The 13301-nt window shown below is 46.0% G+C and overlaps 1 protein-coding gene across 1 annotated transcript in view; it reads right to left on the bottom strand.

Annotated features, from left to right (window-relative positions):
* Nucleotides 1–13301, bottom strand: part of TCTN2 (tectonic family member 2) — a 255012-nt gene that overhangs the window by 208306 nt on the left and 33405 nt on the right. The window contains exon 5 of the mRNA XM_078667622.1: nt 11245–11345. Within this exon, the coding sequence (XP_078523748.1) occupies nt 11245–11345 (101 nt within the window). The remainder of the gene's footprint in view (nt 1–11244; nt 11346–13301) is intronic.

Here is a 13301-nt window from a genome sequence, read left to right as displayed (position 1 = left end):
CGTTAGAAATAGCCCTTCGAAATAATAAGACAACGCCAATTATGCTCGACAGTCTCGGTATGTGGCGCAGAGAGGCTATGCAACGACAGAGAAAAGACGAGGACAAACCAAGTAGAGAAATATACCGACAGGACAACCCCAGGACATCGCTACCCACAACTTATCCCCCGACACTATGCAAAAGACGACCAGACTTAGGGCCAGACCAATGCGCTTTTTGTAGGTATGTCGGACACTGGAAAGCCCAATGCCCGACTCTACTGAGCGTGAGTAAAGGCAAAGGGCCGACAGGAACGACAGACCGGCAGTACGAGAAAAAGCGCGAGACAAAGAAGAACCCGACTTACATAGACAGACCAGACAGAACCACCACGTTTGATTATGCCCGATGGCACAGATTTCGCCAGGACAATTTCAGCGGCATGCTCAAGTTCTCCTAGGTCGGGCAACGTCAAGACGGGAACCCAGCCTCGTTTCAAATTCACAGACGGAAAGAGATAATTATGACCAATAACTGTTTTATATTCGTCTTGGGTCTTTGTATGTCGTACTTGTACTGTCCCCCGTCTGAGTTTGTGTGTATGTAATGTACAAATCTGCGTCATCCCTCTACACCGGTTTCCGTGTTACTCAACCTCTGTTAGCAGAAACTTAGCATAAAAGCAACCTGGAAAGAAAGAAATGGTAAAACAAAATCCGTAGACCATTAATGAACTTGAACTTTTAATTTAGCACAACAAACAAGGAATGATAACGGTAAACTGTAGAAAATGAAAGTCAAACAGAACATTCGCCCCCCCCCCATTCTGGAACCTTCCAAAGTAGGGCAGGGTTACGGCTACGCCCAACCAACGGCAACCCATATAAGGCGGGCCCGGCCGCCAACTCTTGGTCAGGAAATCTTAACGTATGGGGGAGCCGGAGGAGAGGCAGGAGCCAGCAGCCGGGGCAGTTGTAGGTAGTCCCGCCACATGTCTCCTCAGCCAGCCGCAACGGGCCTGGATAGACTTAAGTAGTCCCGCCACATGTCCAGAGAAGAACGAGGCACCTCTTCCTTTTCTCTTCCGTAACAGCCGCAGCAGCTCTGGACGGCGGGATGTCCTGCACGTGCCTCCACAACAATTTGTCCAAGTTGGGCTGGGAGGGAGAGGCGACGCGGACGAGCCTCTCCCACCTCCACCGATAGGAGGTCTCCCAGTCCCCGGCCCGACGCCGAACACCCCCAGTCAGGCGATGGTGCCAATACTTCCACAGCACCGAACACACCATGGTGGCACCCCAGTACTTGCGCAGCACCGAACGTGCAATGGTGGCCATATTTTCGGAACACCGAATCTGCAATGACTGCACTGATACTCGTGCCGCGCCGAATGCGCGCCACAGGTGACCATACTCCCACAGCACTGAGCACAGGACTTGGGAAACACCGGATGTGGAGAGACCTTCATGCGGGGCGATGAAAAGGAGCGGCATGGAGTGCACCGGGAGAAGGAGACGATGCAAACGAGTCTCCCTCGCCCCCCCCCCCAGGTGGGGGCATCACAGCTGCACCCCAGCTGAACGTCCCGCTTTCACACAACAGGGACCTCTTCCTTTCACTCCGAAGGATCTCTCCCACTCTTGCAAACTCGACGAGAGTGGCCCCTGTAGGGCCTCAAAATGGCGTCTGGGTCCGCTGGAAGGCGGGCCCCGGCCACTAGAGTAACTTTGACCGGCAATATAACTCGAACATTTGCCCCCTGGAGCACGAGCCCCCATCTCCGACAGCATCTCCGCAGCCTTGAAGATCCTACAAAGGTCCCCGGCGGAACCTTCGGCCTTTGCAGGCTCCCGATAAGGGACGGCTGCCTTGGTCGCCAACGAAGCAAACATGACATTGCCACTCCTTCTGTTAGCATGAATTCTAGAACTGCCGAAAAGGACTCTGGTCCAAACTGCCAGTAATGGGAAACATTTCCCCCTGATGCTGCTTCCGGACTGAGCCGGCCCCGCCCAAAATGGCGCTGGTATCAATCGGAACTTACGAACACCTCGTGGTGTTCCTTCGCACTAAATATAAACTTGATGTTCTGAGATTTTATATGATCCTTTGTACACTTGGCTAGAAAAGACAAGGAGAACTCACTCGACGAACAGTATGAAAGGATCCCCGTTACAAATGTTGATTACAAATGTACGATGTATTATATTTTCATAACTGATGTAAACCTCATTTACGACGCACACGTACGGTATGCATATAGGAAATCTGATTACCACTATTATGATTATGCTTCTAAATTATGAAAATAAATGCCCCCGAACCCCCAGCCAATTAATAGACGTTTTAGTCTCTTACAAATGAATGAGTAAAACTTTCCGATGCTTTTATTGCTGCAAACGACACCCCCCACTGTACGCACTTTAGCCATTGCCACGACCGGCCAAATACGACCGCACCCTCATAATCCTCATGCTGAAATGATTTGGCAAAATAAAGTTTTTGAAACTATGGACGGGTATTGCATGCTTTATTTAAAAAAAAAAAAAAAAAAAATGTGGGATCGGTGGGAAAGTTCTTTTCTGTGCACCCTACTCTGCTCTCTCTTTAAGGTTAAAAGAAGATGGTTGCCCAGCCCTGGAGGACGGATCGGATCGACAACACGACACTCCGCCTTAAAAGTACGCGACTGACTCATGAACTCTCGCGTAGAGGAAGACCTTGACTTCCAAGGATGGGTAAAACGAACGGTGTAAATGAGGGAATGTAAAAGGAGGGTGAAATGAAATAATGTAAATGTGATAAAGTACAACGTTCCAAAGTATCAGGGAACGGAGCTGACCCAAGAACCGAAGAACCTTAGAACGCCACAGCGTTGAAAGAGGTTTAAGGATCCCGATAGTGAGATACATCCTTTGACTAGATACCTCGCACTAAGCACCTCTGGTTTCCTTTTTACGTTTCCCCGCACACGACCTATATGGACACACTACCCCCCTCGACTCCAGAAACCATATCCCCGGGGACCCTGCCCCGAGGAGGAAAGACGAGTAAGAGGTAAGTAAAGGACTTATGAACCCATGTGTTTGAATATGCGCGAATGCTGTCTCCCCCACCCCCCTTTTTCCTCCCTCTGCAGGTTACATCAGAGATTACAGCCGAGGTGTGGCGAAGATCTGAAGCCTTGCCATGTCTAAATACACGAAGCGGACTAGCGCCGCAAGGTGGTGTCTACACACGCCTGCAAACTACTCACGTATCGAACAAACCCGGAAAATTAGCACAACCTGATAAAAAGTGATCACCCTTAAACCAGACCGGACGAATGAACCCATGTCACGTATGATGCGAAACTATGAGGGAATGTGTGTGTGTGACTGAGGCGTCGACCCAACTGGTCGAAGGACCGAGAATGCGAGAAGTGCGACAAAATGGTACCTCCTTTTTCTCTTCCCTTTTTCTCAAGGCACGTCCCCTCTACCCTGTCTAATGCTCAAACTGCATGATTACAAGATTCTAACGCAGACCCGTGAATGCCCTTTACTGTATAATGCACTAAATAAGCCTTTCTTGAATACACTGCCACCCTCTCTGTTGCACGTGTACTATTTAGCCTGCCGTTGCACTCTCTCTCTCTCTCTCTCTCTCTCTCTCTCTCTCTCTCTCTCTCTCTCTCTCTCTCTCTCTCCCTCTACTTTTGCACTCCCACTCTTCCGAGTGATTAGCCCCGAAATTGGCAGACTGCCACCCCTAGCACACCACCTAATTGGCTTCAAATACCGTCAGTATTTGCACAAAAACGTGTCTTTAATACAATCACCCTGAGGCCGCGTCATTACCTCTCCTTTTCCGCTAGAAGTCAATGAACCGAGGTTGGGCCGTAAGGGAAAGGACAGGTAAGACGACAGAGGTTCCCTAATCTGACCCGAAATAAGGGAACCACATGTCAGCGGCTCCTATGGTATAAAACAAGGACCTCAGAATACGCGACCCTCCCCTCCCCGAATTGTCGCAATACCCAAACCGGAAAAAATGATCACCCCTGTTACCTCCCCTGTATCAGCCGCCCAAAAACTGGAATTATGAAACTACCCCTCATTTCCGGTTGTGAGAGATGGGTCGATTTATGCCCTTACCACAAGTTTCCTATGTCCCTGGTTGTTTCCCATAAAACCCCTGTCCTTCCTAATTAAGTAATCGGGCTGTAAAGGGTTACGTAGGATCCAGAATGATGTTTTACAAGGTTAACAGACTAGTCCAAGGTAAAGAAATCATCGAAATGAACCCCGTAGTAGTTGAAAACCAGGTAGCCATGTTCGTCTCTCAGCAAAATACCTGTGTAGTACCATGTTGACGACTCACAGTACCCTTTGTAAATGAAAAACTCTAGAGAACGGCATATCTTTGCCAGGTTCGTCTCACGAAGGTGGGTCACCATCAGATGAACTGTCGTGACTGTAATAAATAATTGTACAGGAAAATCATAGTAAATCCAACAGGCCCGTCACCGGTCATTCATATGCCAGTTGTGAACACTAATATAACGGGCATTTTCATTCTTTGCCTGGAGCTGGGAGAGAAATAGACTTTTTGATTATCTTCATCTGCAAATTCTCTAAAGACTGTCTTTTCAAACTTGTTTAAGGGTACTGCTGTTGGAGGAGAGAAGGACCGGATGTGGGAGCACGAGGCCTGACTGCAGACTAAGGAATACCTGCGACATTAGCCAAGGCGAGACCACGACAGAAAAGAGCTGCAGGACGAGGCACTGTTTTCGACAACATGAGAAGAAAGGGTCGACCTGATGCCCCTGCTCGATGTCCAGTGTTGGTCGACAAGTCCCCGCTCTCTGAATTCGGTCACACGCCCGCCTATCTGAAGTCTCTCGTTTCCCTAGTTTGTTCCTAATTTGGCCTTGCTCCATCCCCCTTTTCCTCTGACCTACCCTATGGACTGTTTTGTACGCTCTTCTTCCATCTGAACTTTCTGACAATCACCTCAAAGGACACAGGGTGATAAGGACCTTTCCGACCAGAAACGCGAGGAAAGGGTCGTGCCCTGCAACGCAGAACTTAGAACAGAGCTGGACTTGTAGCTCCACCGCCGGTGCTCAACAGCGCCAACGAAAGGCAACAAAGAATGATGAGAACTCGTTAAACTTCGAACATTTGACATCCCCGATCGCCGTTTCTGCTAGACCTCATTTCTCTCCCAGCCGCCATTGTATTGATCATGCTCCAATCCGAACCTGATATATATGTAATAACCTGCCAGTATGAAATATGCTTGCTGCTCTCGCTACAGAATCGTTTTTGTATTGCATTCCTATGACTTTCCTGCTAAACAAATTGATCAAAGTTTATCAAATAGGCCCACCTCCTAAAAACTAGAAATGTTAAAATGTATTGTTTACAACTCTTTTCCTCTAGGGTTCCTACCGTTTTCTTTCTCATGCCCACCACAATAGAACCGAGTAGAAAATGAACCAGCAAGATGTCTTGAATATGTTAAAGGGAGGACTGTTGAAAATTAGTACGTTTTGGTGAACATTATCTGCGCCATCTTGCCTCTTCCCCTGATGCCACACTTTTGTCGTGCGCGCCCGCCATTTTTAAAGATGCCCCGAGCAGAACGAACCCATTTGCATGCCGCTGGCCCCTGACATAGCCCTTCGCCTTCACTAAGACCACCCCCTGCTTGCACCTGCCTTGAGTCATAAACCCCTCTTCGGCGCTGCTCTGCCCCAGGCCCTCATCCTGTTCCCAGCGCGACACCTCCCTGCTTCCCTTTCATGATCTCCGGCCCTTAGATGCAAACCCCCTTTTTCCCCGTGTGCCCGTTTTGTCTTCCCCGTTCCCAGGCCGACACCCAGCTCTGCCGATACCACTCCTTGCCCCTCCCCGTACAATAGAAAGCTTCCCCCATCAAAGGATCCCCGGGTTGATCAAAGCCCCCACTCCATGAGATCCGATCAAACCCCCCACATTCCGTGAATCGGCGGAATATCCAGCTGCGTGATACTCATCACCTGTTGTGACTAGGGTGGGGACTTCAACTGTAAATGTGTGTGGGAACGGGCTCAAAGGGGAGTTCCGGGAATGTCTTTTCCATACATCAAAGCTTTAACATGAATGTGTAATCTACAATAAAGTCATAAAACAGTGTATAAGAGGCCAGGCCTCAGAAATGTATCTAGAGCACCTCAGAACGATACCTTCTGTCCGTTTCGTTGTGTTCTCCTCCGGAGAAAATAAAAACCTTGTTTCCTGCTTTCCAGTCTCCAGCGCCTGCCTCTTCATTGATTAAATAACTAGAGGGTCACAGAGGCAATACCGCCGGGCAAATATCGATTGTCCACGACCCGACACAGGTTTTAACAATGAGTGATAGGACTGCTGCTTCCATGGACATATCAGAGAGGTGACAGAAGTGTCAGTGATGAAGGATTCTGGTGCAGCTCCTGCTAGCTGGGTTCTGCTGAGATGCACCAAGACTGATGGGGGAGAGAGGATGTTAAGAGGAACAAGGAGGCATGGCCCGTTGGAAAGTTTGACACACAACTGAAGAGAAAATGGGGAAGTTGGATTCTCTTGATGTCCAAGCCACCATTCACCTCCCCCAGAGAAGTGGGTTATCATGGTAAGAACTTAGATTTTACCCCTGAGGCCGCAACATGTCTGTGTCGCAGTACACGCTTTGAAATGTTCACTTTTAGTTCTCATGGTGTTGGCAGGGACTATACTGGAGGGGCAGGAGTGCATTGCTGCACAAAGTGGCGCTCTAGTCTCATCAGTGAGTAGACCATACAAAGCTTCCTCCAATGGCAGTGGCTATGGATTCACCTTCTTCCTCTTTCCAGTCTGTATCGGCCCCTGTGCTTCTTCAATACACTTAGGCTTGGTTTTTAAGTAATTATTTATAAATATTGATAATACGATTGAGTTATATATGACAGTAGTGGTGTCTGGTTTTCTATGTGCATCTTGCTTAATTGCACGATGTTATTTGTGCTTATACTTAATTTAAAAAAAAAGATCTAAATTACCAATTGATAATTTACTGTAATGGATTTTCAAATGGGGCAACTGTTTAATTTGGATTTCAGGTTTTCAGGGTAATATGTGTTGCTTGCAAACCAGCTGTTATGTTAAAAGAGACATCAAGCATTTGTGACAAGTGGAAATGGATACCCCCAATTGTATCCTCTGGAAAGACCGAGATTAAAAGGATGTGGATATCAACGTCCCTGGTTTCAACATGAGACAACATCCTGTGACTGGAAGATGAACTGATTCAAGAATGGATGTGGCCAAACAACATTAAAAACTAACGCAATGATAATTACTTATTTAGCTTGTGTGAAAATCCACGTTGTAATGGTAGCTTCAATGGTACTAGGTTCACAGACCTCGGAGGATTGAAGCGCTCAGTCGACTTGCTGGGAACGGACTCTGTTATATGGCGAGTACACACAAATGGCTTCAATGTGTGTTCAACCAAAGTAATTAACGTACTGTCTTTTTTCAGTATAGATATTTATTTATTTATTTATTTTTTATATTTATAGAGCGCGAACAAATGCCCATGGACGTCTCGGGGCTATAGACCCAGTTTATGATTCTAGTAAAGCTAACAGAAGCGTGCCTGGTACGGAGTATGGTAAGCTCACTGATTGAACAGCCAGGTCTTTAACCTTCCGCGAAACTGTAGGAGAGATTGGGATGACTTGATCGAAAATGGAAGAGTATTCCATAGTCTAGCTGCGGAAACAATGAATCGTCTGTCCCCCCAGGAGACTGTTTTCGTGTGGGGCACCACCAGATGATACTGTGTCAATGATCTCAGTTGTCTTGGAGGACAATAGAGTATCAGCTGATCTCTGAGAAATTGTGGGCCTTGTTTATGTACCGCCTTGAATGTTAAGCAAAGAGTCTTAAATTTAATGCGTTTTTTCAGCCAATGGAGGTTCCGAATTACTTGGGCAATTGGTTTGAATTTAGGGGTCCTGGAAAGCAATCTTGCAGCAGCATTCTGTATGGATTGCATTGTGTTAATGACCCGTGTTTGTGCATTGGCAAAGAGACCGTTACAGTAATCTAGAGAAGACAATACCAAAGTGCTTACCAGAGTTTTCCCCGCACTTTCAGGCAAAAACGGTATTATTTTCCTTATAAGTTTTAACTTATAAAAAGCAGTAGATGCTATTTGGTTGGCATGTGCGACAAAATTGAGGGATTCGTCAAAAACAATTCCCAAATTCCTGACCTTTGAGGCCGGGATAGGTAACGCTCCAAAGGAGGCAGGCCACCATGTGGAGGACCAGCTAGGGAATAATTTTCCAAAGATGACCACCTCCGTCTTCTCAGAGTTAAGTTTAAGACAATTGGAGGCCATCCAACCTCCAATTGCCAACATACCCTCCTGGAAGCGTTCTGCCACCTCTTCTTCATTATTGTTGATGGCGAGCACCAACTGGGTATCATCAGCATACGAGGTAAGGCTCATCCCGTAAGCTTTGATGACTTTTGCTAGGTCCGACACATAGATGTTAAAAAGTGTCGGACTTAGGGATGAGCCTTGAGGGACCCCACATGGTAGGGACAGCTCTGCCTACTGGAATGATCCCAGGGTGACATCCTGGGTCTTCCGGATAAGAAGGAGGCCAATAGATTCTTCGCTGCCCCTTGGATACCTATTTTTCCGACACGGTCGATCAGAATAGAATGATCGACCGTGTCGAAAGCCGCAGATAAGTCCAACAAAACAAGCACCGCCGTGCCTCCTTGTTCTCTGATGACTCTAATATCCTCTGCCGCTTTAATAAGAGCGGTTTCCGTGCCGTGACAGCTGCGGAACCCAAACTGAGTGTTATCCAGCAAATGATGTGTCTCAATATATTCGGATAGTTGACTGTTCATAGCCTTCTCTGCCACCTTTGCCACAAATGGAAGATTGGCTATGGGTCTATAATTCTTTAGATCGTCTTCATCCAGATGTGTTTTTTTTAAAAGGGGCTTTAGCAAGGTGTTTTTTAACGCATCTGGATAAATACCCGATTTAAACATGGCATTGCTTATTTGTGTAATTACCCCTGTTATTAAGTCCATGACAGGGGGAAAAATTTTGGAAGGGCATGGGTCAAGAGACGATCCCGCTTTTATAGTTTTAATAATATCCGCTATTTGCGGCTCTGTAACCTCATGGAAGCGGGTTAATAGACAATCAGGCGAATTAGTACAGATGGAATGAGTAGTAAAATTGTCATTAGATGAAAAAGCTAAATAGATATCATTGACTTTAGAGAAAAAAAAGTTGGCTAAAGAGTCACAAAAGGATTGAGAGGAGGGGGAAGTCAAGTCTGGGGCTTGCCCCGCTAATTGCTTAACTACCTCAAACAGTTGTTTGCTAGAATTTTTAGCACCATCAATTTGTTCGCTAAAGAAATTCTTTTTTGCCTCTGCAATCATTTTTTGTATATCACCAGTGCCTCCCTATACCTAGATTTGCTTTCAGAGTTATAGGATTTCCTCCAATGTCTCTCTAAGTTCCTGCATACTTATTTTTGTTTCCTAAGCTTCTCCGAAAAACAGGGTGCAGTGGGAGCTGTTCTATTTCTTGATATAGTTTTATATGGTACCAATGTTTTCACTTTACCTAGCCATTGCGAGTATTGATCCATGGCTTCATTAGGGTCTGTAGAAATGTTAGGACGCGAATTTTCCAATAGTGCTCTTAACTCTACACCATTAATGTCCTTCCAATTTTTGAAGGGTTCCCGACCAAGAGTAGCTGATTTAATTATGGGTACATCATTAATGGGGATTGTGCAAAAAACAGCATGATGATCAGACCACGGTAGAGGGAAGATGTCATGTATTTTTATCCCTTTTTGGTTGGAGAAAATACCATCTAAAGTGTGGCCTGCATCATGAGTAGGAAGATTAACCAGTTGGGGGGAGTCCTAGGGTTTCCAGATCTGTCAGTAAGGAAAGGGTTTCGTTGTTGTCTAATTTTTCTAAATGAAAGTTTAGGTCCCCTAAGATCGTGAAGGAGTCCTCTGTTGCAAGGGATTCCAGCATAGTGTTCAAATTCAAGAGAAAGTCTTCAGCGAGCTCCTGGTGGTCTATATAGGAGTGCTCCTTTGAAGTTATGCGAAGGGGAAAGCATAATGGCGAATTGAATAGCTTCACATGAAGAAGATGGTATCGATAAAATGCTTACCGTGAAGCAATTACGGGCAATTATCGCCAGGCCTCCACCCTTCTTTCTCTGTCTATCCTGTCTGTATGCCTTATATCCTTGAGGAACAGCAACCACAAGATCTGGATCAGATGCACTGTCCATCCAAGTTTCGGTCACGAACAATATATCTATGTTCCTATCCATAATGAGATCCGCAATTTCTTGTCTATGCCTACATAAAGAACGGGCGTTAATAAGTGAAATCAATATGTTCGTGGGTGTGGAATTAATAGGAATCCTAAGGTTTGTGATTGTATTAACGAATGGAAATGGAGACTTACGGTGAGGACAACTAATATACGTGGAATGAAAAATGTGTTCCAGGGCAAGTTTTATGCAATCATTATTTTGAACTAATCTAAGTTGAATGAGGTCGGCTTTGAAATAACGTATTTGGCGCGCCGCCCGGCCCGAACCAGGGGTCGTGGCCCTAGGCCCGGTCCCGGTGCGGACGCAGACGTGCACGCCTTTGGCGCGCCTTTTGCGCGCCCGCTGCGCGGACGGGAAGTCATAGTTCTTATATCCAATAGAGGGGAGGGTGGGAGGCGGCCAGCAGCTGGACCGCGACCCTTTCCTCACCCAATATGGCGCCTATAACCCTTCGTCCCAGAGCGTAAGCACCTAATCGGCTGCGCAGAGGGACCGGCGTTCAAGATCCGATATAGTCAGGGGGAACAAAGATTTAAAATGCAAAGTATGGAATTATTCCAGCAATATTAAGGTAAATAAATGTAAAAACACAAATCGTTAAAAACAGTGTAGTGGCAGGCTAAACCCCGGCTTCCGCCTCAGGGGAGAAACACAGATAGATCTGCGCGGTGCGATCGAGAGCTGCTTAAGTATCGGTGGAGATAGAGAAAGTGAAGAAATATTGTCCAACCCATGCTCGAACATAACAAGGAAAAGACAAGTAAACCTCTTAAATAAGGAAGCTCCTTTCAATCAAAAAAACTGTTTGTGAAAGGCAAGGTGTACCTGCTGAGCAGAGAGAGGAAAAAGCATTGTAAGCAATTCTCAAATACCTGATCACAGCAGCAACCAATGTCACATGCTCCAGCTGTCAGGTTACAGGGACAATCTCCAAGAGGGTGGTACACTTGGTTAGGAATCACGGTTGCGTTTTCTGTAACAAAGTAGACCAAAGTGCGTTGATTAGAGAATTAAACTGTTAGCATTAACTAAATTAATAGCACAGACACACACATTCTTTAAAGCATTACTCAAGTTACAAACAGGCTAAACCTCAGAAATTCTTTAACTATTAAAAGGTTACAATTTGTATGCAATAATTCACTAGCCAGTTAAAAATATCTGAGTTTACAAGTGTCGGTATCAGTTACACGTTGGCCGTAGAAGCATCCCATACAGTTGCTCCATCATATATGCTAGCTTTGGGAGCTCGGTGCAAAAGCAATATTGTCACGACTAGAGAATGAAACTGAACCCAGGGAAAACAAGAAAAAGCCAAGGGTAATCAAGCAACACTAAGCATTAAATAGATCCAAGCAGCTCTAAAGGGATTAATCAAGGAAAATCTGAACTTGATTGAGACAAACCAAGGAACAGAGCATATCATCAGTCCTATCCACATAGCAATGCATTGGATACAGCTCTTCACCTTTCCATCCAACAATCAAAAGTCAAGGTTGCTAATACACCTAGATAAAATCCATTCCATTGTATCTATTATCTGTGCACCTGAAAACCTTTAAAACCCTTTTTGAGATTCCAACCGCGACTCCTGAAGCAAAGATGGAAACATTACAAGGACTCACAATCCAGAGTTGTAGATACACTGGTGCACAGTCACACAGCAGAAGGCTTCAATCGAGAGGACCTATAAGTTGTGACAGAGGTGTCTAGTACATATCGGCTGCACCCAGATACCAGAGGAGCAAGACTAATATGTAATTTCCCTAATCTCCCAAAAGCCATGGGGGAAGCGATGATATTGTGGCAATTACAAGGCTTTGCAAAAAAGAAATGCTGAATGTGGCACATGGAGGCAGGGATGCTTGGCCACCTAACACAGGCAATACTTTCTATAGGACCAACCTAAACCATATGTGCACCCTTTCTAGTCCACGTACAGGGAAATAACATGCTTCACACAAAGAAGTACCTCTGTTCTAGTTATAGATATGTAAAGGAATCAAACTCACAAGCTGTCTGATATACTCTAGAAAGTTTATTCAAATTCAACGTTTGCAGAAGGTAATAAATGTAAGAGAATAACTCGCCTCTAATGAAAGAGGAGTAAAGGAACAATTCAGAGTACACATACACAATTAAACTGTCCTTCTCTCTCCCAGTCCGATTGGCCGACACACACTAGTGAGGTAGTGACTCTTGTTCGTAATGGCGGGCAGTGGAAGTGATTCTCTTCATGATGTCAGCATAGCTGACAGAAGTGTCCTACAACTACTCTGGGCAGTGACTCAATAAGTAGTGAGGCAAGAATGATCGTGTTATCTGGAGTAGAGCCCAATCTTTCCTGTGTCCCCCTCAGTCCCACCTAGACATCTGACTGTGCATATGGCCACTGGCAGGGATATACAAGTGTGTTTGTGGCTGTGCCCCATGCCTGGGGGAAGGAACTGTTTCAAGCCCTTTAAGTGTTGATTAACTAACTCACAGTTTTGGTTGCTGTTGGTGGAGATTCAATGCGAGTCACCCACCAAGGAACAGCAGGCCTGGGTCCTCCAACGCATCTCCATTTCTTACAAGGATAAGCTCCTCAACATGGAGGGCCTTAGGAAATCTGTCGATTGGTGGCTCGACAGGTCATAGTGCCTGGCTGTCAAACACATGGTTCCAGACATTTCTGTCAAGTAGCTGCCCCTGGCCTGTCGGGGTCCCACCCTTTAGGGGTGATTATATGTCTGTGGTGCCCATGTTGAGCATGGCCGGGCAGAGGTCTAGCAGGGCTCCTGAACAAACAGTGTCGGGGAGTATTGGTCTACTCTCTAAAAGACCATCTCTGAAGGTTCTTACCTTAAACTTCTGGAAAACCTCACTCTCTCACACTCTTTCATATAGAAATGGCCAGCTAATCTGAGGACAGCTCTCCCTCGCAGTC

The sequence above is a fragment of the Lissotriton helveticus genome, chromosome 11 (assembly GCF_964261635.1).
Source record: "Lissotriton helveticus chromosome 11, aLisHel1.1, whole genome shotgun sequence".
Taxonomy (NCBI): Eukaryota; Metazoa; Chordata; class Amphibia; order Caudata; family Salamandridae; genus Lissotriton; species Lissotriton helveticus.
Note: the sequence above shows the minus strand (reverse complement) of the source record. Positions and strands in the feature narration are given on the sequence as shown.